The sequence below is a fragment of the Pomacea canaliculata genome, linkage group LG5 (genome assembly GCF_003073045.1).
Source record: "Pomacea canaliculata isolate SZHN2017 linkage group LG5, ASM307304v1, whole genome shotgun sequence".
Classification (NCBI taxonomy): Eukaryota; Metazoa; Mollusca; class Gastropoda; order Architaenioglossa; family Ampullariidae; genus Pomacea; species Pomacea canaliculata.
In genome coordinates this window covers 6,055,434-6,080,276 of record NC_037594.1, presented here as the reverse complement: position 1 = coordinate 6,080,276, position 24,843 = coordinate 6,055,434, and the positions used below count along the sequence as shown (strand labels likewise).

The 24,843-nt window shown below is 42.5% G+C and overlaps 1 protein-coding gene across 6 annotated transcripts in view; it reads left to right on the top strand.

Annotated features, from left to right (window-relative positions):
• Positions 1 to 24,843, top strand: part of LOC112563532 (zinc finger protein 1-like) — a 48,753-nt gene that overhangs the window by 19,819 nt on the left and 4,091 nt on the right. The window contains exons 4-5 of one of the 6 annotated variants that reach the window (XM_025237547.1): positions 18,493 to 18,566; positions 19,691 to 21,518. The exons of 2 other annotated variants lie outside the window; for them this stretch is intronic. In XM_025237547.1, coding sequence (XP_025093332.1) covers positions 18,493 to 18,566; positions 19,691 to 20,125 — 509 coding nt within the window. In that variant the 3' untranslated portion in view covers positions 20,126 to 21,518. Of the gene's footprint in view, positions 1 to 6,288; positions 6,495 to 7,740; positions 9,844 to 13,446; positions 14,504 to 15,868; positions 17,837 to 18,492; positions 18,567 to 19,690; positions 21,519 to 24,843 lie in introns of those variants that run through there. 3 more of the 6 variants (XM_025237551.1, XM_025237548.1, XM_025237549.1) reach the window with 3 other exon arrangements.

Genomic DNA, 24,843 nt, shown 5'->3' with positions numbered 1-24,843 from the left:
CACTTTAAAGCGTGTCTTTCTTAGTTATTATGTTGGTTTTAAAATTCATATAAAATTGGCACAAAGGAATATTGATATTTGCACCATCTACACATTAAGGATTTTAAAAATTTTCTGATCATCATTAATTTTGAAAGATTTCAGTTGACAATATCCATCACCAAATCCATGCTCTTATCCATTGCTCTTCTAGTGAACAGTAGTCAAGGTTGTTGGGCTGAAACATTTATATTGTTTACCATTTGGACATGTGAATGTGGCTTATTGATTCCTGTCTTGTTAACTTTTAAATATAGTGAACACCTCCCCTCATGCTTTCATATTTCATTTTCACAACTCAAGAATACCTAATCGCATATGGACTTTCACTTCATATTCTATTCATGTTTCTCATGGTCACAGTTGCTGAGAACAAATGCTACAGAATTTCAAAGACATATGTGAACATATACATGCACTAAGTAGTGTAGAGGTAGGTAGCTTCATGCACATAAAGCATCCTACAAAATCAATCGCTGTACTTCTCTGAAACCTTTTCTTTAGTTGCAATCGAGAAACAGATGGGTATTTCAGTGGCAGATGTCTCTGGTATGTTTGTTCCTTAGGGTTCAGGGGCAGAGAAGCCTTGCAACGCAGGCTCACACTTTCTGAGACTGAGAGGAGAAATGAATACCAGCGGCGCTACAGGGAACGCCTGAAGCAGAATCCAGAACTTTGGCGATGGTACATCAAGAGACAAGTTGAATATAACCGAAGGCACTTGAACAAGAAGAAAGAGGATTCTGTTGGACGATCTCGATATCTTCAGTAAAAATGAAAATAAAAATTGGGTCAGTGTGAACGACCTAGATGACACTGCAAAGTGTGCTTTATTTATCAAAAGCTGTAAGAGTTTCCCAGAGTTTTCATGTCCTAGGTGGAGGAGCTTCCAGTTCATTACATTTTTGAGGCAGAGAGAAAGAAACCAAAGAGGACTTGAACAGTTTTGTTTTCCTGTTTTATTTCAGTAATCAACACCCAGTCATTATGGCATTGGAGACCTCACTTAAGAGATACTTCTGGCCAACCAAGAAGAGAAGCAGCACAGAGCGGGGCCGTCGATATTTAGCACGAATAAAAAGTGACCCAAACCTTTATGCAAAGTACTGTGCGCGGAAAAGAAGAGATGCACGTCGCCGTCGCGAAAAGAAGAAGATGGACCAGGAACCACCAGCAAACAACTCCCAGTACTGTTCACCACCACATGAAGACTTTGCTTGGACAGGAAAAAAGACTTTTTGAGTTTGGGACATACAAAAACTGCTCTTCCATCAGGGGATAGAAGATGTTTCTTTGAAGTGAAGGAGTTAGCTAGTAAATTTTTTTATATACATTTTGCCGTACTCACTAGTCTGTACAGTTCCTAATGGCTACCATGTTAAGAATTACTGTAACCAGTGATAAAAGGATGAGTTAATTATTTAAGTATTTTCTGATACACGGCTTGCTATTGTGGACCCATTCCTTTTATATCTTGCCAATCAAATAATTTAAACATAAATAACCTGATAAGACTAAAAAATAAAGTATTATTATGTCATGCGATCCTTTCCTGTTGTCACAAAATTTAAATAAAATAAAAAATTGTATCTTGAAGGTCAAGATGAATGATTTTGAAGGTTGACACAGTAGGAAGATCTTTTAAATGTCAGCTATTGTTACAAGGGGGTTTTTGCTTGAAGAATGAGCAAATAGGAAGGTTGAGAATTGTTCTCACCTTCATAGTTTGATCTCATTCCATGTTTCTTTCATTTCAGTACGTGCTTCCTACTTCCAAGCATGTTGGTATGAAAGACGCTCTTCAAACAGTCCCCATTCCTTGTCAGAAAGAGAGAAGACACGCGAGCGAAATCGTCAGTATTATAAACGTATACGAGGAAATCCTGTGCTGTATGAAATGTATTTGGCTCGAAAAAGAAGGAATCAGCGAAAATGTGATGAAAAAAGAGGCTAGGTTTGACATGAATTATACGGTGACAAAAATGCATGTGACCCATAGCCTCATGCTTTTGGAAACTAATCGTGCAAACAGATCCCTTATGAAAACTTGAGTCTTTTGGCTTGTAAGAGCAGAGAACCAAATGTTCATGAAGGGATAAGATATTTTGTGTTTCCATATGTGTGTGTGAAGGAGAGAAACTTCAGAGGTCTGATCTAAACCGATTTTATTTTTGTAGCAGTCAATGAAAAGCATTGAGTAGCCATGTTCTGCCATTTACCATGCAGATAATGTTGTTGAACTACAGACATATTTTGGCAGTTGAACATTTTGCAGTGTGGCCAGTGTACTGCTTTGTGTGTTTATGTAACTGTTGGTAGAGCATTAAATTAAGCATGAAGTACCTGCAGAGTTGTGAAATGGGTTTTATGGCTCTCCCTGCTCACCCTTATTCCTGCAAGAAGTATTATAAAATCTAGAAAAAATGTAAAACAACATTTGGAAGTATGACTTATTTAAAATGACATTTACTCTGAAGTTTACACATTTTTCATTGTTAGCAGAACTTAAATGTTTTAGAAAGGATTCTTCACATTGCCTTAACAGATTGTTATACTGTTAAAAGAAACATTATAGAGTGATGATATGCCTTCACACCTTCATGTTTCCTCCAAAACTTGGTTAACATGATCTTGTGTGAACCAGTCTTTTTGTATAGATGTTAATACTGTTGTGTATCTAAATGGCTATGTTACAACAGTTAAAAGATATTAAGAAAGATATTAAGATCATAAGAAATAGGTGATTAAGTCATTCTTTGATATGGGGTTTTTTGTACACCCCTTGAAATCAAAAGCAATGTTTGCTTTCATGTAAACGGTTTGCAAGACATTTTTTTTTATAAGGGTGGATATACCTTTGTTTAAATGTCACTTGACAGTAAAAATATTATATCTGTTTTCTGTGCTCTTGTGGATTCTTTTTTTGTGAGTTGGTATAGTTACTGGAGCTTGAATAATTGTTTGCGCAAGGGATTTCAAAGCTTCTGTTGAAAAACACCGAATGTGGTGTTTTATGTGTTTGCTAGTAATCGCGTTCTCGTTGACCCATTCAGTAGTGGGTTTCTCATCAGTTTTCTCTTTAAGAGGTATTGAGCCATGTGATACCATCGCTCATTTCAAAATAATGGAACGATAAAACGTTTAGGTGTTTTGTCAAAGACGTGCATGCACCAGCACAAATGAGAGGAGCAAAAATGATTTCATTCCGTATTTCTTTCATTTCAGTATTTGCTTCACAATCATTTTGGCATGAAAAGCACCCATCGAGGCTTATGCACTCAATGTTGGACGAGGAGAAAAGAATGCAACAGAATCGCCAGTATCAAAAACGTTACATTGAACGAGTTCGAGGGGATCCTGTGCTTTATGAACGGTACTTGGCCAGGAGAAGGAGAAATGACCAGAGATACCGAGAAAGGAGGAAAGAATATATGAACTAAATTCCGCATTTTGGAGAGTGACAAGCGGGGATAAGAGAGATGATAAGGCTTCTCTTGCCTGCTGATGTAGACAGCTGCAATGATGCACAATTCTCGCCCTTTAGAGCTTGTGCAACCCAGCTTGAAATATGCTGCTGTGGCTTTGGAACAACACTAGTTCAAAGGTTAACCTCGATATACTCAAGAGTTCACGATCAGACAGGTGGATAGCAGAGGCTTTTTATAAGTGTTGTAATGTGAAATGAGTCCACAGAGAAGTGCTTTTTGGTTGGTGCTTGGTCAGATCGGGAGTTGGAGTGATTGTGGGGTTGAGTGGCGTCCTTGAAGGGATGTGATTAAATAAAATACTGAAAGTGTTTGACGCAGACATTTCAGAGAGCAGTTGATGCTAAAGTAGTTAAATTCATCACATGTTAAAAAAAATTAATATAAGGATGCTTTTAATGCAGTAAGTTATTGAGGCATGCAGCATGCTACCTCTGCCTGTAATACAGTTCATTTGATCTGGTCTCTGTATCTGCTGGGTCTGGTCACTGTGAACATGCACATTTTGGATTGGCTGTGACTTGCAACGATTAAAAGGCCATAATATAGTCTGACTTCTGACACTTGCTTTCCTCAATAGGTAGGTAGGCTTTTTTTGGAATAATACTCAGCTGTTCAGTTCCTAAACCACATAGTTTGTATGGGAGAAGGTTATTTTCTCTCCAACGCCCAGAGGAGGTGAAATATATTTGCCCTTGTTTCTTTTATTTCAGTCTTTGCTTCCCAATCATTTCGGTATGAAAGACGCCCGTCAAATGTTGCACCTTCATTGTCACAAAGGGAGAAGAGCTGGCAGCGACAGCGTCGATATGTTGAGCGAGTTCGAGGCGATCCAGTGCTGTATGAGATGTATTTGGCAAGAAAGCGGAGAAACAATCGCAAATACCAGTTAAAGAAAAAGGGAATGTTTTGACCCATCTGCTAAACGTTAGGGTTTGTAACGGCTCTTATAGGTTTGTAGACTTGGGGATATGGAAACCAAGGCCTTAAAACTGTCTATTTTTTCAACGAATAGGTCTTTATAAATTGGGCTCAGGACCTTATTTTTTTTAAAAAAAAATGCTTATTAGTGATTTTGCATGATTAGTTCCAGTTTCAAAACACATCAAAAATAGCCCTGTCCAAATCAAAGACACTATCGGTTTTTAAAAGCCATGCTTCCACCGGTCCCGCATAAAAGAATGGGCTTGACTCGTGGGGAGGAATGAGAGGCCAGATCTTAGCAAGACCACTAAGGTAACCATTACTTCCTTCTCTCACCCCACCTAACCCCGAATAAATCATTTTGCCTTCTGCCACAAACATGCTGGGAGTTCGTCATGAGAAAAATTCTCAACAGACGGATGTGGAAGGGACAATAAAGTAATGAATGATATTTGAAGGTTTTTGTTTTTTTTTTTTTTAATCAGTGATAAATATAAGTTCCAGATAACCTGTAGCTGGTCAGCAATTATAAGAAAAACGTCCTATAAAAGGTTTCAGCTTCTTAGGAATGTGGTTAGACCTGTGTGAACCTTGTTAGAGGAAATGTTCTTGTGAACAAGTGAATGTCTTTCCCTGTCGGGGAATGATCATTTGCAAAGCAGTCCGTGTGCTGTAATGTATCTTTTGCATGAAGAATGCAAAGAAAGGAACAGTTAAGATGTATTTTGTGGTGTGTGATGAACGTTCGAGTGTATTTGAACCAAAAAGAGGCATAGTAATGCCATAGTAATAGTAACTTCTCAGTTAATAATTAAAAAAAACCCTTATTATTTCGAAAATACGACAGACCATTTCTTTTACCAGTTGCGAAATACTGCGGCCCCAAAACTTTGTGGGAATTTTTACCAACGTCGAAAAGAGACAAGTTGAATTACAGCATTAGTGTAAACAACCTAGTATTTCAGTGTTCTGATGTTACTTAGTACAGTCTAGTAGAGGGACAGTTTGTGCACTTATTTTACAGGTCTTAAAACACAGATTGCGTGCTGTGGTCTTGTCCATCATATTTCTCTCTTTCTCTTCTCTCTCACACACACAAACACCCTTAATTTTGGAACAATGAAATAACCAAAAATAAACCTTAAAATTAGGACTGATATTAAATGTTTGTTTCTAGGAGACCCATTCTGTGAGAGCTAGCTTGTTTCAGCCTGAACAACGCGTCTTGGTGTAGCTGCTACATGGTAGAGTTTTCTGTTCTCGTAGCTATAATACCACAGGGCAGAATAATACAGATGTGGGGTTTATTTTCTGTTTTGCAATTTCTTGCTCAGTTCCATGAAACGTGACTTTAAAATGTGACTGGCAAAGCGGAAATAATAAAAAAAAGAAAACAGACTAGAAAAGGACACCATTTCTTTTGTCTTTTCAGTGTCTTCGTGGGGGCTGCCCATCTCCCGGTCAAACCCTAACACGTCTCTGCTCTCGAAGTCCGAAAATGCGCAAAGACTTCGTCGCTACAGACAGTTGTTGAAGCAGAATCCAGAACTTTACGAACTGTACTTGGAGAAGCAACGGCAGCATAACAGAAAGTACCGAGCAAAAACCAGACAAAAAAAGTTCTCGGCGAGAAGCCACTTCTTCACGTACTGACGACGTTAGGCAACTAGTCGAGTCCCGCACATACCTCCTTGTTACACTGTAGTGACAGAGGCTAGTCGTTCTTGTCCATCGCCTTTCCCTTTGTTACAGAACCTCATGTTAGCAGTCGTTCTTTTTATTCAGAAGATGACAGGAGAACAGGGAATTCAAAAACGTTTCTTTTCTGTCTCTATTTCAGTTACAATGTCGATGCCCCCGTGCTATGGCAACCCTTACGCGGCCAGACCTAGTCCCGCCCGAGCGGTGAGTACGGAGCGGTGTCGGCGCTACAGGGAGCGCCTTAGACACAATCCGTACCAGTACTTCGCGTTCCTTCAGAGACAGAGGCTGGCCTGCAAGAGATACAGAGAAAAGAAAAAGCAGCTGAAGGACAGAGCTGATCAGGCATGAACAAAGTTTACACTGAGATGGTCTGTTTGGGAACGAGTTGGAAACGTTTTGTGAAGGCAAAGAAGCACAAGGTTGGGTAGTGGTTAGGGGAGAGGGAAGTAAGCGGAGAACGCCAGAGGCCTGTATGCGAATATCGTTCACGTTGTGAAGAAATCACAGCAGAAGTTGGTGGTAGAGTTTGAAGTGAGCTTGCCAAGGATATCAGTGTGTAGTTGTTGAGCATACAGTACAGCAGACATCTATAGCTTAGTTGCGTCTTTACCCGTGTTGGATGAATCATTTCCGTCATTCAGACGCGCGTGCATGTAAGGGTTGTAAATCACAGTATGCTGCGGGTAGGCTGATTTTGTCTAGTGAGAGGAGTCATAGATACATGAAAAGAAAAGGGATGGGGTTATTTATTATTGTTTTAAATAGTATCTGTTTCATTTCATTCTATGATAGTAGCTTGACGATACTCGGTTTATTTTACTACCTAGTCAAGGCCTGGACTACTAATACATCCATCTAACCTCGTGTATGGGGTTGCTCTCGTGATTGACACGGGTTAAGTTGGGGATACCTAACCTGGCACAACGGGAGCACGTGAAGCTGTCGGTTTCTAAAGCTTGGATACAAGACAGCGCAGGGGAGCGGGAAAAAATAGGAGCTTGCATGGGAGTGAGAGTTATTAAGTCTACAGTTTACTACTTAGTGTTATATTTCTTGATAAGATGATCTTAGGAGAACTACAACGCGTTGTTGTTAAACGTTATTTTTATCAGCATCATTCGCCAAACTTCCTCCGCTTCGGTTGGCATGTTTCAGAAGTGTTAGCCCAGCACTAACACGCCATCTTGTTTCGCTGACGTGTTCGTGCAGCCCTTGTATGCGCAGTCACAGGTGACAATGAAAAGTTCGTTCGTCGTGCGTGAAGTTTGTCAAGCTAAACAGCTCATCACATTCAGTAGGAAAGCGGGACGTGCAAACCTATCATGTCGTTAACGAATTCCTCTGGATTGTGTGAGAATCTTTCGCTTTTGGTGGGGAAGGTCATCGGGTCGTATGACATGGCATCTGTGAATGAATGAGGCGAAAACTGCGAGGTATTGATAGCTGTATGGTCAGTAACTTTGGTAAAATATTAGTTGTGTGAGTACAAATTACTTTTGTGATATTTGTTTAGCCTCGGATCGATGCACGAACCATTCGGAAACTTCCGTTCAGGGAAGTAAACGCATCCTTCTTGTTTTCTTTCCAGCAATGGCGGCAGCACCATTCTTATGGCACCAGCGGAGAGGCATTGTGGGCAGAAGTAGAACGCCCATGTCGAGAAACGCGGAAAGTTGTCGTCGATACAGAGAGCGCCTTAGACTTGACCCAGAAAAATGGAGATTAGCCAAACTGAAAGATCGCTTGCGAAAAAGCAGATGCAGGGCTAAAGGGCTCAGTGGCTACTCTCAGGCCCAGACCTCCTTTAAGTGACTCAGAGACTGGAGGAGGGTGAGGGGTTGGGGAGAAAAAGGTGCCTATGAGGATGACGGAAATTTAGAGGGATTGTTACAGGAAGAATGGTGTAGTTGTGCGCATTTTGTGGAAACAAATGCTGAATTGAAAAAAAAAACTGCATTATTCTTGATTCGATAACCTGTTTGAATACGTACACGAAGTTAGCTAAAAGAGAGCAGCGACGTTTTACCTTTTATTTTTTAACTCCTTTCATGCAGATTAAACTTGAAGCAGGTCTCTCGCTTGTTTATTCAAAGTTCCTGAAGCCTGTTCTTGCGTGCACTTGAAACGTCCTTGTCTGTCGACAACATCAAGAGACACTACTTAACTTTCTTTGCTTTTTAGTTATTCTTCTTTCTCTCTCTCACATAGTGTAAGTCGGATTACCCGCTAAAGACAAGAGAACAAGGAAACTGTGATATCGCAAGAAAGTGTTAAAAAGAAGGGGTATTAAACTTACAGCAAGTAGGTGCCTGTTGATCAAGAGAGAAATAAACGAGAACTAGTCTTTTTTTTTTTTTCTTTCTTTAAGGAATCGAAATGTGTTGGTTGGCGTTGAGTAACAAATCGGTAAACTGCCATGTACCAGATGCCCACGACGACTTTATTGTCGAAAATGTTTTGTTTAGCGACTCGATCGGGGTTGTGGGGGAGAGACAAAAGTTGAGAGCATTCTGGTGACGTGCACAGTTCGCTGCTAACGCGCTAAGCTTGTAAACTATGAGTTTAGCGACTGCTGGATGATATCCAGGTAGCTAGAACTGTGCATCTGGCCACTGTGACCCCTCAACTTTGTGGCCTCGCGATACAAAAACTCTTTGATGTAGTGGATGGGAGAGGAACGATGCTTTATAGGTCCGTTTGGTGTTGGGGGCCTCTGGCAATGTGATGTGTCTTATATCATTCCTTGGTATCGAGAAGCCTAAAGTGATGCATAGTAATCAACACCATTCATCTTGGCATGGTTGTTTAAGGCTGCCAGGAGGGTGTGTGAACCAGATTCACCACATTTTTGTGCCCGGTGCTCTACATATTTGACTAGAATCAATGGCCTCTCTCACGCACACAGAAAGAGAGCGAAGTGCGTTGGATGCTGACCACCGGCAGAGGTGTGTGTGTGTGTCAGACAGCGTGTGGTTGTGTTTCCAATGTTTCAATTCAGGGTGGCGCTACGTTGGAATTTATACACTGGGATCTCGGTATCGGAATGTACCCCATTCCAAAACATTGCTTTGATAATGATATCCGTACTTATTTTTATCTCGTTTTTTAATTATTATTATTTCATAACTGAATCCTTCATATCCGCTTTCTATAAATAAAGTGTAATCTTGCGTACTTGTCACAATAGGTCAGTAATATAAGGTCAATGGCAACCTTTTAGTCAGGTAGATACTGCGATTTTAGGGAATATAGATGTACTAGTGCATCCCTTTTATTTCAGTATTCGATTTTTTAACATAGTTCATATTTTTGGATCCTCATTTCTCACAGCAGGGATCTAGTGGTTCCATTAGTGGAGTAGGATATGAAAAAGAAACCCTCGATTTCATCAAGCGGAAATATATTAATATGTATAAACTGAGATTCGACTGTAATCGTTTTCGTTTGCTAATATTTAGAGTTGAATTTCTTTTTAATGTCGCTACTGGCTCAGATTACAAGAGCATAAATACATTTTGTAAATAGAAAATTATTTGATGTTAACTTTGACAGGTGCAGCACGGTCAGTTTTGTTTCTTCTTTACTTTTCTTTCCACCTTCATCTCATGATCTTTCGCAGCATTTTCTCCATCCCCAACGTTATTATGTTATCAGAAACATGAGAGGTGTTAATAAACTTATCAGAAACCTCGTGGATCTTATATTTTATTTTAAAACGAGCAATAGATTGCGCGAGTTTGATTGTGAGATGTGATAAAACATATCGTAATAACTTGTAGTTTGTATCGAGTCTTTTATTAGGCTTTATACATGACCAACACTTAAGCAGTCTCTCTCTCTCTCACACACACGCACACTCGCGGCTTATTTTTTATTTTATTTTTATTATTATTATTTTTTTTTACATTTTAACTTTTCCACAAATATAAAATTTCCGAATGAGCATGGAAATCAGTCTCCACGAATTTACACTTAAGTGAAATCTAGAAAACACGATTTAGTTTGGATAGAGACAGATATTTCTATCGGCTTACACTGAAACTCGGATCCCCTTGTTTCATTTCAGTGTCAATGATGGGAGCACTGATTAACCCCATGGCATTCGGTAGGCTGGCATCTGCCGGCGGGGGAAGGCCTTTTCTTTACCCGGAGGCAGGCAAAAGGCCTCTGACCAAGTCAGAGGCTAACCGTCGGTACTACCAGCGCCTGAAACAGAACCCAGAAAAGTACCGGCAGTTCCGACAGCGAATCGAGCAGAGAAGAGAGAAACTGAGGGCTGTGCAGATGCAGGAGGCTAAAACTCCGCCTTAATTACTACGGGACTGTTTGTTCTTTCAGTGTCTTCGTCATAGAGGAAAAACTGCCTGTGGATGGGTGCGAGCAGGTTTGGAGAGAGGAACGAAACATGAGGCAGCCATTTTCCATCGTCTATGTTTGGAGGTGGTTAGGTCATGACATGTTCATACTCTGTGAGGGTTCATTGTTCTCGCGTCTTAATGAATCTTGTTCATAGGCGTTTCCGTGTCTCTCACTCACAGACTTGTGGAACTAGTTATAAGTCGCATTGCGGGCACTACAGTAGGAGTGTTTGTCACAGGTGATTGCTTAGTAAGCCCGTGTTATTGCAGGGAGCAAGTGAACTTTGTCTTTTCTATATTCAGTTCCAGACGTGTCATCCAATGTTTCGAAAGACGACAAAACACTCGGCGCATTGTATCTTCCTGTCGTTTTTCTAGTCTCTTTCTCATTTCTTGTGCAACATGCATGTGTCGCCCAACCTCCTTCAGATCTTTGTGACACGAAACATACTGTTGGGCAGTTGTTTGCTGGAGAGACGCAAGCTGATAATGACATTTTTATTTTTATTATTTGAAAATAATCGCCTTGCTGCGTTTTGTTTATAACAGGGCTGGGAATTTTGTTTGTATCGTTTACTTTCGAAGGTGTGCTGTAAAAGTTGTTTGAAGTACAGCTTAGTAAGTACCAGTCGGAGCAGTTAAGTTCTCAGACAACAAGAATTCACTAATAAAGAAAATTGATTAAGATATCGATAAATGTTTTATCGTCTTAACTTGAACTTGAACAGAAAAAATTGTGAAAACTACAGAGAAGCCACACTAATACATGAATTTATGTCCGCGAGCACCGACATCTTACAGTAATACCTTTCATAGAAAACACGATACGAAACGGTTTTTTTTTTTTTTTTTTTATCGATTCAATGTATGGTTTGGAGCCACCTGAGTACACTTGAAATACAACATTCTTCTTCACGTTTATGGATTATCATAGTTTTTCTAACCTCGAGTGTGTTGGTGTTTTTTTCCTCTGAATTTTCTAGAAATTTGATATGCAAAACAACCGGTCGAGAACAAAGTTACATGAATATATGGCTATGTATTTCTGTGCGTTTGTGTGCGCGCGCGTGCATGGGTTGGTTGACGCTATGCTAATAGCTGTTGGTGCTATTTACATTTCTCTCACTTGTAACCTTCTCTAAAATAGCGTGGGTGGGTCAGTGGGTGAGTAGAGTGTGACCTGGTGTTTTAAGATACCGTGTAAGGCTGAAGTACACGTATAGTTAGACCACATTTTGCAACCAGTGCCTCGCTCATGCATGCCCTCAGCTGCAACACGTGCTTTGCATCGCCGCAGGAAACGAGGGATCGGTAGCCCGCAGCCAGTCGTCGACGTTGGGGCCCAAGCTGGTGTCCACCATCAGAGACCATAAGCTGCTGCAGATCAGCGGGCGCAAGCGGTCCTGCCGCCAGTGCATTAGACTGGGTCACAAGACACGCACCGGACTGTACGTGCAGACCTCCTGCTTCTGCTCCGTCTGCCACGTGGCGCTGTGCCACTCCAAGTGCTTCTTTGATTACCACAAAGAGATCGGCGAGGTGGAGTGGCAGTAAAGGGGACCGTCGGCATCTGCCTGTGAGGGATGGCACGAGCTCCCGGGGACACAGAAACTTGCCGTGCCCTTGCACAACAGCTGATCACTGTTGCCACCGAGTATTGCAGGCTCACCTGTGGAGCAAGGTGGTCGAGGACATGTATGTGGCGGTAGACCCTTTTCTCGAAGACAGAACTGGAATCTTAGGACTTCAGCTCTCGGAAGAGTGTGGAGGAACTTTTTCTTGCCAAACATAACCTGGTGAACATGTAATGGGGCCTTTAAGAAATGTTTTGTGCTGTGACTGCAGTCACTAATACACCAAGGCGAACTTCGGTCTTGGGACAGTCTAAATTTAGACTCTAAATGATCTAGTCCAGCCGTCATGTGCGCTAGTGTTTTCGTCTTTATATATAAGCTTTATTAAATAGATGCAGTATGCAGAAATGGAAACATGAATAGTTTTTAAAGGTTGGAGGGCAAGATACGCTGGCCTACTCTAATGTTTCACTGAAAAGTTAACCAAAGCCGCGACATAACTGTAGACTGAGTTAACGTGGGAAAATTGATAGAAGACCCTGTACCTGCTATAAGTGACCATCGTGTTTATTTTGCGAGCAGTTAAATAAGGATAAAAAGTTTTCGGTCTGTGCTATGTAATTAGAGTTTATTTAAAACTTTGTATGTCGTATGTTCTTTCAAAGAAAAAATTCAATTTTGTATTTCTCTGTTCTTTTTTGTTTTTGTTTTTGTTTTTTTTTTCTTGTTCTTCTCCCTATATCATTCCTAAAGAGAAATGGAAGAGATGGAGAGAATTTACATCTCTGATCGAAACAAGTGTGTTCTCTTTTCCCAACATTCATCACCTCCGTCCCTTTTCCTTTCTCCCTCCCTCTTACACGTCCCCCCACCCTGCTTTCACATGCATATAGAACTAGTGTGACGCTTGAACTTTAAAGACAGACCTTGTTAAGTTTAATGTATGATTTTCTATTAAGGATAGTGGCAATTTCTTTATTATCACTGTAGAAATTTCGATATGGTGCTCGACATATTTCTTCACCTCATAAGGCAAAGACGTATATACCGCTCAGTCTGCTCTCACACATTCCCTTATATTACCGACTCGAGCATCAGCCCCTTGAACGACTATTCAGGAGTGTAACAGACCTGACTACGAAAGCGTTTTGTGATCTTACAGAGCATACACTATTATCAGCAGTCCTGTAGACATTGTAGACATGATTTTTATCAGCAGACGCCGTGTCACAATCAAAACCTAGCAAGAGACAGCTTTGCTTCTGTGTGCATTGTTTATGTAAGGAGTAATTGTAAGAAAGAGAAGACTTGATAGAAAGAGTGAAACAGCATTTTAGATACGCCATCCTTTGTCTATTTCAGCTGCTATGATGGCACCCGGTGTCCGACTGCCAGCGTTCTATGATAGCCGCGCCCGCGAGACATTTGATAAGGAGTTAACTAAAGGGAGGCAATATCGAGAACACCTCAAGCGAAACAATCCCGAGCAATACATTCTGCTCAAACAGAGGCAGCGGGAAGCCACGAGGAGATATCGCGAGAGAAGACGGGAAGTCCTGGCGAGGTTGCGAGGGTACTCCCCGAGAACTCGCCAGCCGAACGATGAGAACAGGGAGGATTACTCCCCGGAGGAGTTGCCGTTCTTTGCAGGAGCAAGAGTGGCGGGCCTTCACCAGGGTGCCAGGAAGAGTTCAGATTTGGACATGTTTCACGTGGACGGCGAGCGCGCCAGCGGTGTACTGTGCAAGGTGGTCAGCGACACACCGGATTGTGAGAAATCGGGCTGAGTTGGACTGTTGTTCCAACGGACTGTGAAGACAGTTGTGTGTTGTCACCGCCCATTAGCCTCTCGCACTCATTTATATCTTACAACCTTCTCCCCCGCCCCTAACAGGAAATAACGCTAAACTTGACATCTCTTTTGGTCGCTCTCTGTATGTATATCTACATAGCAAAGGTTATTTATTTATATACGCACACCGTCTGCTGCTGATGCGTTAACTGTCAGAAAGGACTAAATTTTTTGTCTAAGAAAAACTTTTCGTTGCTTTGTATGTTTTTTTCTCTTTTAAATTCGTAATTGAGGTCTGGCATGCAACCTGAAGAAGTAATCACTGTAGACATTGTCCATATTCTATGGATGCCAAGATGTGGTGGTTTATTTTCGGTTCTTGACAGTGGCAACATTGTGTATAAAATAAGACATGTTTCATTGAGGGTATAAGAAAATCTGAATAATGATCCTACGTCACTGTGTCGTATGTGTCTAGCTACAACTTGCTGATGTTACCATTTTGTAATAAACGGAGTGTGAAAACTCGCTGGTCTCCACTCGTTGGACGTTTTAGTGATCGTGTATCTGTGAGGTCATTCTCCGCGTGCGAACACGAGAGCCTCAGTAGCAGAGTGTACAGCGTCCTTTGTCTGTTTTCCTTTTTCAGCCGGAATGTTGGAGCAGGCGTACGCAAGTTCCAGTCTCTTGAGCGATAGCATGCGCTTAAGCCCCAACCTGCTGGCCCGGGAACAAAGACGGCTATACAGGGAACGGAGGAAGATGCAGGACCCAGAGCTGTTCAGGCTGAAGCATCGCGATGCGATGAGAAGGTACCGCGCCAAGAAGAGGCTGCAGACGAGGCTAACCAAGCAACCATAGACAGGGTGCGAAACACCGTACCCGAGACGCAGAGCAGACAGGTGGCTTTGCTAGGTGCTGATGTCGTCGTCAGAGGACGGTGGCGCACCCAGTGGATATGTGTTCAAACAGGATCTGTAGCATAGCTCGGAAACAAAACGAATAAAAAATTCAGTGACGACGTTTGGAAGTCCTTCGGAAGAGGGAGAAGTGCCAATCTGTTAAGAAAACTTGGGCTGCTTGATTTTCACCATTTCCTGTCCCTGTGTCGATGTGGTTGACAGGAATGCTCTGAAGTTTCGTGCACTCAGACATACCCTCTAGCCCAAAAGGAATCGAATAGCTTTGCAACGACAAGGACTTGATTAGCTCACACCTTGGTATCAGGAGGAGGAGGAGTTGTTCCTTAGCCTTAAAAAGCCAGTGAATGCTCCCTGGAAGTAAAGCCCTCTCCTTCATGTTCTGTCTTCCCACTCGAGCACTGGTCTGAGAGAGTCTACGTTTTTTTTTTTTCTGACTTTCCACTCTTGAATGTTACGGTCCTTGTAGTGTCTGCTGCATATGGTAGCCACTGTGTATTCATTTAGCCATCACGTATTACAATATCTTTTACAAACTTTCATTTCACTGATTGAATGGTTGCGGGCAGAATGGAGGAATCTCGCATAAATCTGTGCTGGTAGTAACATTTATTTTCCCTTTTGTTTTGTGTGGGGTTTTTTTGTTTGTTTGTTTGTTTGTTTGTTTGCTATGTTTTGTTCTGTAGTAGTCTGTGAACAAGTCGGTAACACTGTTTGATTTTGTAGAATGGACTTAATTCCACTTAACAAATGTTAGCGAATGCAGTTAAGCCTTTTGTTTATTTTAGCTCATGCACAATTCTCGGTGGAGTTAACAGGACAAGCCTCTTAAAAGCCAAGACCAAGAGCTAAATAATCACTGCGAATTCTGCAGTGACGACTTCGTCATGGGCACATAAACATTTATTCAAACGTCTGTCAGTGACACGAAGTTAGGAGATTAACTTGTCACGTTTGAACTCTGACATTGTCTTGAACAAAGAAAAAAAAATTGTAAAGGCGCCCTCGTCACACAGGGACCACATGAACTCTCGCCTGACAGTCACGCTGGGACCCATCCTTTATGTTGCAGCCGCCAGACTGAATCTCTTCCTCCTGCGCGGGCCCATGTACCCGCTGCTTAAGCCGTCGTGGTTACCTGCCCGCCAGAGCCCGTCCGCAGCGACGCACAGCAAGGCGGAGCAGATGCGGCGCTACCGGGAGCGCATTCGCTTGACCAACCCCGAGCTGTACTTGCATCACAAGCTCAAGCAGCGCGAGGCCATGCGCAAGCTGCGGGCGCGGAAGAAGATGGAGAACGCCCGTCTGCTGGAGAGCCTGCTGCCCGCCTGGGAGCCGCCGGCCACGGCATCGGATGTAACAGTCACGTCTGGGAGTCCAGGTGCGAAAGACGAACCTGTAGGTAGGGTCACTCGGGAGCCGTCGCCACGACAGGCGGACGACGACCAGCCAGCCATGAAGGATTTCGTCGCTGGCAGTAGTGCTAGCTGGAGCGAACGGAGTACACCTTGAGAAGCCGTTTTGTGAATAAGGCTACATATCGTACAGCTTCTAAGGTATCTTTTTGTACACATCCAGGTACCATGCACCTGATGGAGAATATTTCAGCGAGGCTTGTCCGAGTGGCTTTGATGTGGATCAAACAGTCACTTCATGGAAGTCAATACTGATTATTATACTTGGCTGTAAAATCAGAGCGTCACCATCAGTGGCACCTACTATAGCTTTGGTCCTACCCAGCAGGCAATGCAGCGGAAGAAACTTTTTTTTATATTATTTGGAGAAATTGATTGTGAGGCCTTCGTGCGGTATGTCACAAATAATGTGACTAGTATACTGCGCTAATATTGTTTTCACTTATTTCTTTTTATATGTGCTTGCTCTTGTAAGGATTCAAATATATGATTTGTTTATTTTTATTATTGTAGTGAATACTGAACATCTGCCGAGTTATAGTAAGGTTTACTTTAAAAAGTTATTCGTGGAACAAAAAGATTGCAACAGAATTACATTTGTCAAATAAGACAACAATTCTATGGAAATTTCTGTAGAAAATTGTCAGAGATGAATCATTTTAGAACTGTTAATTAAAGTTCTTTTAGTGTTAACTGTTTGAATTTATAAAATATGTGTTACTGGATGTGAGTGTGCATTGATGTAGTTGGTAAAAATAATACTGTACAGACATTAAGATATGTGCATATCCAGAGACGATAGAGAGATATGGACAGCAGCCTACACGCGCTGGCAGGTCTCTCGTCTGCTGTGGAAGTTTTTAGTGTTGCTGCCGCTTTCTTTCTTGTGCAGTGTGGAAGCATAAAAATCTTTGACATCGAAGAAATTAACAAATAAAGGTTCAAATTAACCTCTACATGCAGTCAAAGTGTAGTCTCGTAATATTGTATGTGTAATAGAGAAGTGCCTTATCAGTAATCTAAGCTGAAGATTCGAAGTGTATACGACAACCTGTAGTCATTTCACTAGCATCGTTTCTTAGTTCAGATAAAGCTTTCTTAAAATGTCTTCTTGCTTTGCATCTCGTCATTTAGAGAAAATTATACGCGATTCGATCTTGTACAGATTATTTTATAAGCAAGGCATTTCTAACCAATTTTAAGACCGGAAAAAATTCATTAAATAATTGAATAAATCCCACAACTTATACTCATTTTACAGGGAAATACTTTTATCTGTGTCGACCTTTGTGCCTCTAAAAAGCTCGTATTTTGCCTCTGGCAAAAGGTCAAAATTACAACTGTAGCTGTAAAACCCGCTGTGTCAAGGAAAACCGGAAAAGGCGAGTGCACAAAGTAATCCTGCACATGCGCGTCGCAAGTTATGTATTCCTGCGCACGAGTCCTCTCTATCGTCTCTAGCATATCCTCCTTGATTTTGTTATTTCAAAGGAAACGAAAACTGTTATGTATGGCTAGGGCAGTGCAAAGAACGTCAGGTGGCGGGGAATGTCGGAGTAATCAGTGTTTGGATATTCTGTCATCGTCAGTCCTGGCTTGAAAATAAACTGTGTTTTTCATAGTTATAAACAGTTTTGTTCTTCGCATTGCTGGCTTCAGTTTACCACAGTCTCAAGCGAACAGGCGCAATAAAGGGGTTGCTGGCGATTACACTTTCCAGACAAAAAACAAACCAACCCGCAAACACACACAGTATTTAGAAACATGCGTGGTGGAGGAGGAGGTTGTATCACAAGGACCAAATTACTCCAGAGTTACTTTGTTGTTTTTGTGTTTTTATGGTTTTGTTTTTGTTCTTTTTTTGTTTTTTTGTTTTTTTTGTTTTTGGTGGGGAGGGGCAACTGAAATGTGGCACACGGCCTGCCATCGATATATCTTCAGCCAGGCACATACAATCTCACTTTTACTTTCAGCCAGGTACATAACAGGCAATCTTACTACTTAGCCAAGGACATACAGGCAGTCTCACTGTTGTCTTCAGTCACACATCTCCCTCCATCTCTTTCTGTCTCTCCTCTGCCTTCATTTCTGTGTGAAAGTCAATCAGAAGGAAAGAATAATTAAGCGGTGCAAGGAAAACACCTGTAACGGACAACCATACACTGACTAGAAAAGGAATGAGCTGTTGTTATGTGGGCCTATCACATACAGTCATAGATCATCGTAGATTGGTGCATTCTTGTTTCAATCCATTCCAGTCGATGTTGTGTGTATTCCTCAGATGTCTTTCCGAAGTCGGAATTTAACAATCAAGTGCAGACACCACCTGCAACTGTTTCGTCTTACCGCCTTCAGGTAAATATGCATCCAGCGTTACTTGCCATACTTTCTGAGCCGATGAAGGGTCCTCATATTAGTGACTGTCTGCCAGAATGCAAATCCTTTGATGCTTAGCACCGAGAGGTAGTTGTATGACATCAACTGGAGATCGGGTAAATTTCCTACACAGAAGTAGTAATGTTCCCATTTAAAACTCTCGGGGCACTAAGACAAACCTCGTCGCTTATTTGCATATCGAGTCACGAGACGCAGCTGTAGACGAGGAGGGCGAAGGTTTAGCGATGAGTGGTGACTGACACGTTGTAATCAAACAGCACTGCGTCCTTCTCTTCCACGTCCTTCGCTCTTTCTCTCGCACACGTGTAAATATATAAATAAAGGAAGCAGTGTGCTTCGCTGTAGTAAAACTGTAGCTTGTCACGTGTGAGAATGCTGGGGTATTGATGCCGTATGCAATCTCTGAACATTCAATACAACTTTGATAATCCAGAAGGGCAATTACAGGGCATTGCTTACATGCAAACGTTTTGCTGCGATCGTGCAGTGTAAACTTTGACGAGAGGATGCTGTCAGGGTTTATGTGAGTTGTGTTCAGTGCATGCGTGCACACCACCATGCAAGTGTGAATGTAAGAGAGGCGGAGGTTTGTGGGTTTTTGTGTTTTATGCCTTACCGTGATCAGAATTTTGATATTTCCGCCTACATTCTCTTGTGTACGATCATGTTTAACAAACTCAATATTCGTGCATTCTTTGATGTCTTTTTACCCTAGGAGGGGCGGGGTGTGGGTAATTGGAAGCTTGGGGTTTGAATCATAGAGGATCGGGAAACAGAAATATGGTATCAGCATCAGCGCTGATTTATACGATAAAAAAAAAAACCAAAAGGAGACTAACAAAACTAACTACGCAGGAGCTAAAATGATTTTGAGTGATACTTTTTTGTTAGCTCAACTGTACTGATTACAAAGAAAATTGTTTACTGTACGTCGCGTGACTCGAGATGCAGTAAGAAGGGTTTCCGTGATTATGAATATTATATGGTGACAGAAACAACTAGTCTTGACTGCTTTTGTTTGCTGAACATAGGCTGTAGACTTCTCCGTTGTATACTTCCATGGACTGTTTGTTTTCCAACAGCAATCGACAGCAGCAGCATCACAGTCGGGCACTGTACGTGCAAACACTCAAAGCGATCCTCTTCCCCTCAGAGAACAGGTTAACGCCCACGCTCAGTCCCAACGACCTGCTGCTGTTTCCGGCAGAGATTTGAACTCTTGGGGAAGCGCGGCCTGCGCTGACGACCCTCTTCCGGTCCGCAGTTACCGCTGCGCCACCTGCAGGATCGCCTTCGCCAGCAAGTACGACCTCTTTCGCCATGGCAAAAATTGCCGCAACCGCCGGCCCGTGGTGTGCCGCGAGTGCGACGAGGCTTTCTCCAGCATCAGCAGCCTCAAGGACCACGTGCAGGCGAAGCACAGCGGCCAGGTGTACGCCTGCCTGTGTGGAAGGGTCTTCAACTGGCGCCCTTCTTACTACCGCCACCGGAGGACATGCAGCAAACACCTGTCGTGAGAGCCGGCATGTGCATGTGGCACGCGTGGCGAAAAGACTTCACACACGCGCGAGTGCTTTCTCGCCTGTCTAGGCTAGATTGGCCAACCGGGAGATAGCGGTTCCAGATAGGGACTCGGGGTATGTGGGGTGCTGATCCGCACGACAGAGTGGCACATTAGCAGGACAGGAGATGCTTTGCTGAAGCCGGATTCTCGAGAGTCCTGTGTGTGTTTTCGTGCAGTTTAATTCATTTGCATTAATCAGTCATTTCATTCCGTTGGCTACAACCGAACCGTTTTATTTTTAGTTTTTCTGTTTCTTTTTTCTAACATTAATCTCACAGGAATCGTGATATATTCTGTCGTGTGTGTGTGTGTGCGCGCGCGCGCGTGTGTTCATTTGTGTGTGATGCACGCGCGCCTTGTGGCCTAGAAACCTTTATTGTAAGTTTGAGTTTTTAGGTGTGTGGGGGATGGGTTGCTTTATATGTTTGTGTGTGTGTGTTGTGGGAGAGGGGTTGGTTCATGTCTTAAAATGATTTCGGCGCGGGAGGCGTCGGCTTGAAACCTATTTTGCGGTTTTTAAAAATAAAATTCATTTTTAAAAAAAACTGCTGGCTGCTTGTTATATGAAGGGAGATAAAAGGCAGCGAAACGCAGGCTTGAGCTCCGCCTTCCATGTGATGTGCCCCACACACCGCCACTAAATTATGGAGCCATTACATCCACCTTAGTGGTTTTACGAAACAAGTTCAAATTGTTGTGAGAAAGGGCTTTCTTTTTTGAGGGGTGCCGGTGGGTACTGCGTAGATAGAATGAAAAGAAGCCTGTAAGGACGTTCTTTTTGCCATATTATTGGGGAAGAGTTGGTAACTACTGTCAATAGTCGGAAACTAGAGAAGCTGTATGAAATAAAAACAATAGGAATATTACTGGGCAGAGTAAGAGCCATGTGGATAGCATGGAATTACATTTCTGTGTCATAGTAGAACCTAGAAATATGAGCTATAATAAGTAAATAGATGCTGGTACATGTGCTGATCTTTGTCGGGTCAGCTAAAAAGTGTAAAATATCAAGTAAAATGTTTCTACCAAGAGATTCTTAACCATGTTGTGTCTGGTGGGTTGTCTTGTTGACTTGTTAGCATGAGTCTGCAGCCGCTCCCCTCTCAGTATCGCTCTGGTACAAAGTATTTTGGGGAGCCGAGTGTCAGCTATGTGTATTTGCAACTATCTTCCACGTTAACCACGCCAAGCATAACAATAGCTGTCAGCTTGCTGATAGACATGATGAAAGCCAGTATTGACATAAATGTCTGTATTCAGACTGCCATTTTGGCAGTCCTCCAGTCAGTACACTTTTGAGGCTTTATACCTCGCCATCTGGCTGTTTCACGGAGGACCAATCCTAGTTTTGTTGTTCTTTCAGTTTCCCCTTTGGACTGCTCTGCCACAGCAGCCATTGCGCCGCTAGTGACGATGAGGATGACAGCAGAGGCGAGGCGGCTTTGTCAGGCGTGGGGCAGAAGCGCATCCTCAGGCAACGTTCCTCCGGGCTGCGGCTGAACACGGTGGACAACCGGCGGGTGCTGCAGTGCCCCGAGTGTCACTACGTCACCAAGAAGCGCTATCACATGAACCGGCATATGCGGATGCACACCTCAGAGTTCTTCCAGTGCCAGCTGTGCAGTCGCAAATATAGCGAGCAGTGTAAACTGGCAGCGCATTACCGAACCCACCACCCCTGAGCCGCACCAACTTCGACTGGGGGAGTAAAACAGCTAAAAAGAACATGACATGGGGAGGGTTGGTTATGTATTTAAGGCTTGTGTTAAAGGATCACAAAAGATCTTTCATTGCACCATCTCTTTTCAAGACAACAATGACCCTTCGATGCTAGTACTGTATTTCAGGAAGAGGAGGCAGACAAACTAAGAAAGAAGCAGGTAACATCCATAGTAGCCTGGCCTCTCATTGGGTGTTTCCAGAAAAGTGGGGTAGTGTCTAGAAAAAGTGAGTTGATAGCGATATCATTAGGTATCCCGACGGCCAGTCAGAGCAATGGGAGTGATGAGGATGATGATGTATGCTTTGTTCACTATAACATTTCCACTTTCGACAAAACGAATTTCTCCCTACACCTTACATGACTAACGCATGATTTGCCTCCATCCCCCATCCATTTTCTGTGGCATGATTATGGAGGTCATTGAATCATTTTCGATCTCCCCCATTATAGTTTTGACAGCTTCCCATAAATACTTTGCATTTCTTCATATCCTTTTCGGTCTTTGTCGTTTTATCTACTTGCAGTTCTATAATTCGCCCACTGTGGTCTCCATACATGCTGATGTAAGCCTTAAAATAAAGATGCTGTTGGAAATCACTTCAGTGTTTCTGTGAGCTAAGAAAAGAATAAACTATTTGTGCAAGATGTTTATGACAGTGGGAAACGCCTTTTTGCTGTGTTTTAAATTTATTTTAAATCGTAAGGCTGGACGAGTGGAGTAGGTGCAGGGAAGCCAGGTAACAGTGAGCAGATTCATTGCGATATCTTTTGTGTACTTCCTAGTGCACAGACGGGCAGGTGGTCTCCTGAACAGCTGTAAACACACTGGAGCTGATTTTGTAACACTGAATCCAAGCCCCATATGCTTTTTCTCTCTCTACACACACACAAACAAACATACACCAGGAGTCAGTTTATGAGACCACATTCCGCCGGGTAATTATTGAAAATTGTAATTAAAAATGCATAGTAGTTTGAACAGTTCAAATTTCTCGTCTTTCATCTGTATCTGTATTTGTCACAACATGTAAAGAACACATTAACAGGAAGTGAGTTCAGAAGTCCCAGCTGCGAATTAATAAAAACAGTTGTGTAAGTTTATGCGAAACAACATTTCATTGGTTTTAGTTTTGTACTGTGTTTGGGTGTTTCATTCCGCCTCTTGACTATGCCGCCAGTCAGGTCTGGCTATCGCTCGGGTATATATATATATCTCGGGCACCTGAATATCAGTTTTGTACGTTGCAAAATTTAATTTTCAGCTTCAGAACTTTTCTTTTTAACAGGGAAATCGGCGGTTAACTATTCCTCCCTCTCCCAAAGCATTTCCTGTAGCCGTTACTGGTTCTGAATGTGAGACTAAACCTGTTTGATATATGTACACACATTTCATGTCCATGTCTATATTTTACTGCCAGTTGAGCAGGTCGCCAATAAGTACACCGTTGAGGCTTTATACCTCGCCATCTGGCTGTGTCACGGAGGACCAATCCTCGTTTTGTTGTTCTTTCAGTTTCCGCTTTGGTGTGCTCTGCCACAGCAGCCATTGCCGCCGCTAGTGACGATGAGGGTGACAGCAGAGGCGAGGCGGCTTTGTCAGGCGTGGGGTGGAATCGCATCCCCAGGCAACGCTCCTCCGAGCTGCGGATGAACACGGTGGACAACCGGCGGGTGCTGCAGTGCCCCGAGTGTTACTACGTCACCAAGAAGCGCTATCACATGACCCGGCATATGCGGGTGCACACCTCAGAGTTCTTCCAGTGCCAACTGTGCAAATGCAGATTTTACGAGCAGTGCAGGTTGACTGCTCATTATCGATCCCATCATCGTGAAGATGCTCTATAAAGGATGCTACAACTCCTTTCATAGAAAAAAAAACCCAAGTCTGTTTAAAGCCTTCCACATTTTTAGTTTGTGTTGTAACGTTGAGCTGTGATCGCTAATGATACTTTGTTTATCCCCGAGCACATCAGTACTTTTTTGGGATATAAGATACTGCTTTCGGCAGTCATTTTGCCATGCGAGAATGACATAGTATCATCACTTTACTGATTCTTTGCATTCTGCGTTTATCTCATGTTCACCCGAGTTTCTCTCGTTCTCTCTCTTGGCGTTCTCTGTTGCCAACTTGTATTAATTTACAGAATGTACTCATTGCCACATTACGGTGACGGACGACGTGGTGCCCAGTGTCATCTCCTGCTGTATAATTTAATGAAACTCTTAGGTTATTTGTTACTTTCCAGTCTTTGGTGGTGTCCGTATAGGTCATCTGATATTCTAAGTCCTTTGATCCGCAGACACTGAAACAGGACAGTCAGCTTTGAAAAACAGAAACCAGTACGCTTGCAACCCATTTTCCAGTATATCAGATTATAACAATAAGATCAATTTACAACAAATGATAATATTAATTACAACAATATTAATTCCAGTTATTGATCCACTGCATTTTCCCACTTTGCTGCAGACTGTGCACTTTTCGAAAAAGCTAAAAATGACAATTCTTTTACTCTCTGAACTCAGCTGTGCACTTGACAATCACACCCAGTATGCGCAGACAGTAAAAAGCAGACAAATGACATGAATGGAGGAGATAACCTGATCAAGCTAATCTCATGCAGGCCAATGGAGTTATGTGAGATCAGCTTGTGTCGTTTACCCTCACTCGTTCAAAATTGCAGGCTTACTACGGAATGGTGGGGGAAGTGGGCAATTTTGAGGGCTTTTGGTCACGTGTACTCCATAAGTCAGTTGTTTTTCGTGTACTTATCTGCAGGCTCCAAGATTTATCTCCCATGTTCCTCTTCTGAGATGAAGAGCACTTTCAGTCTGCCAGTGAACGTTCTACGTTCTCAAAGCCACTTTAGGGCAAAAGGATAAAGTACAGTAATCCCTCGTTTATCGCGGGAGATGCGTTCCAGAACCATCCGCGATAACCGAAAATC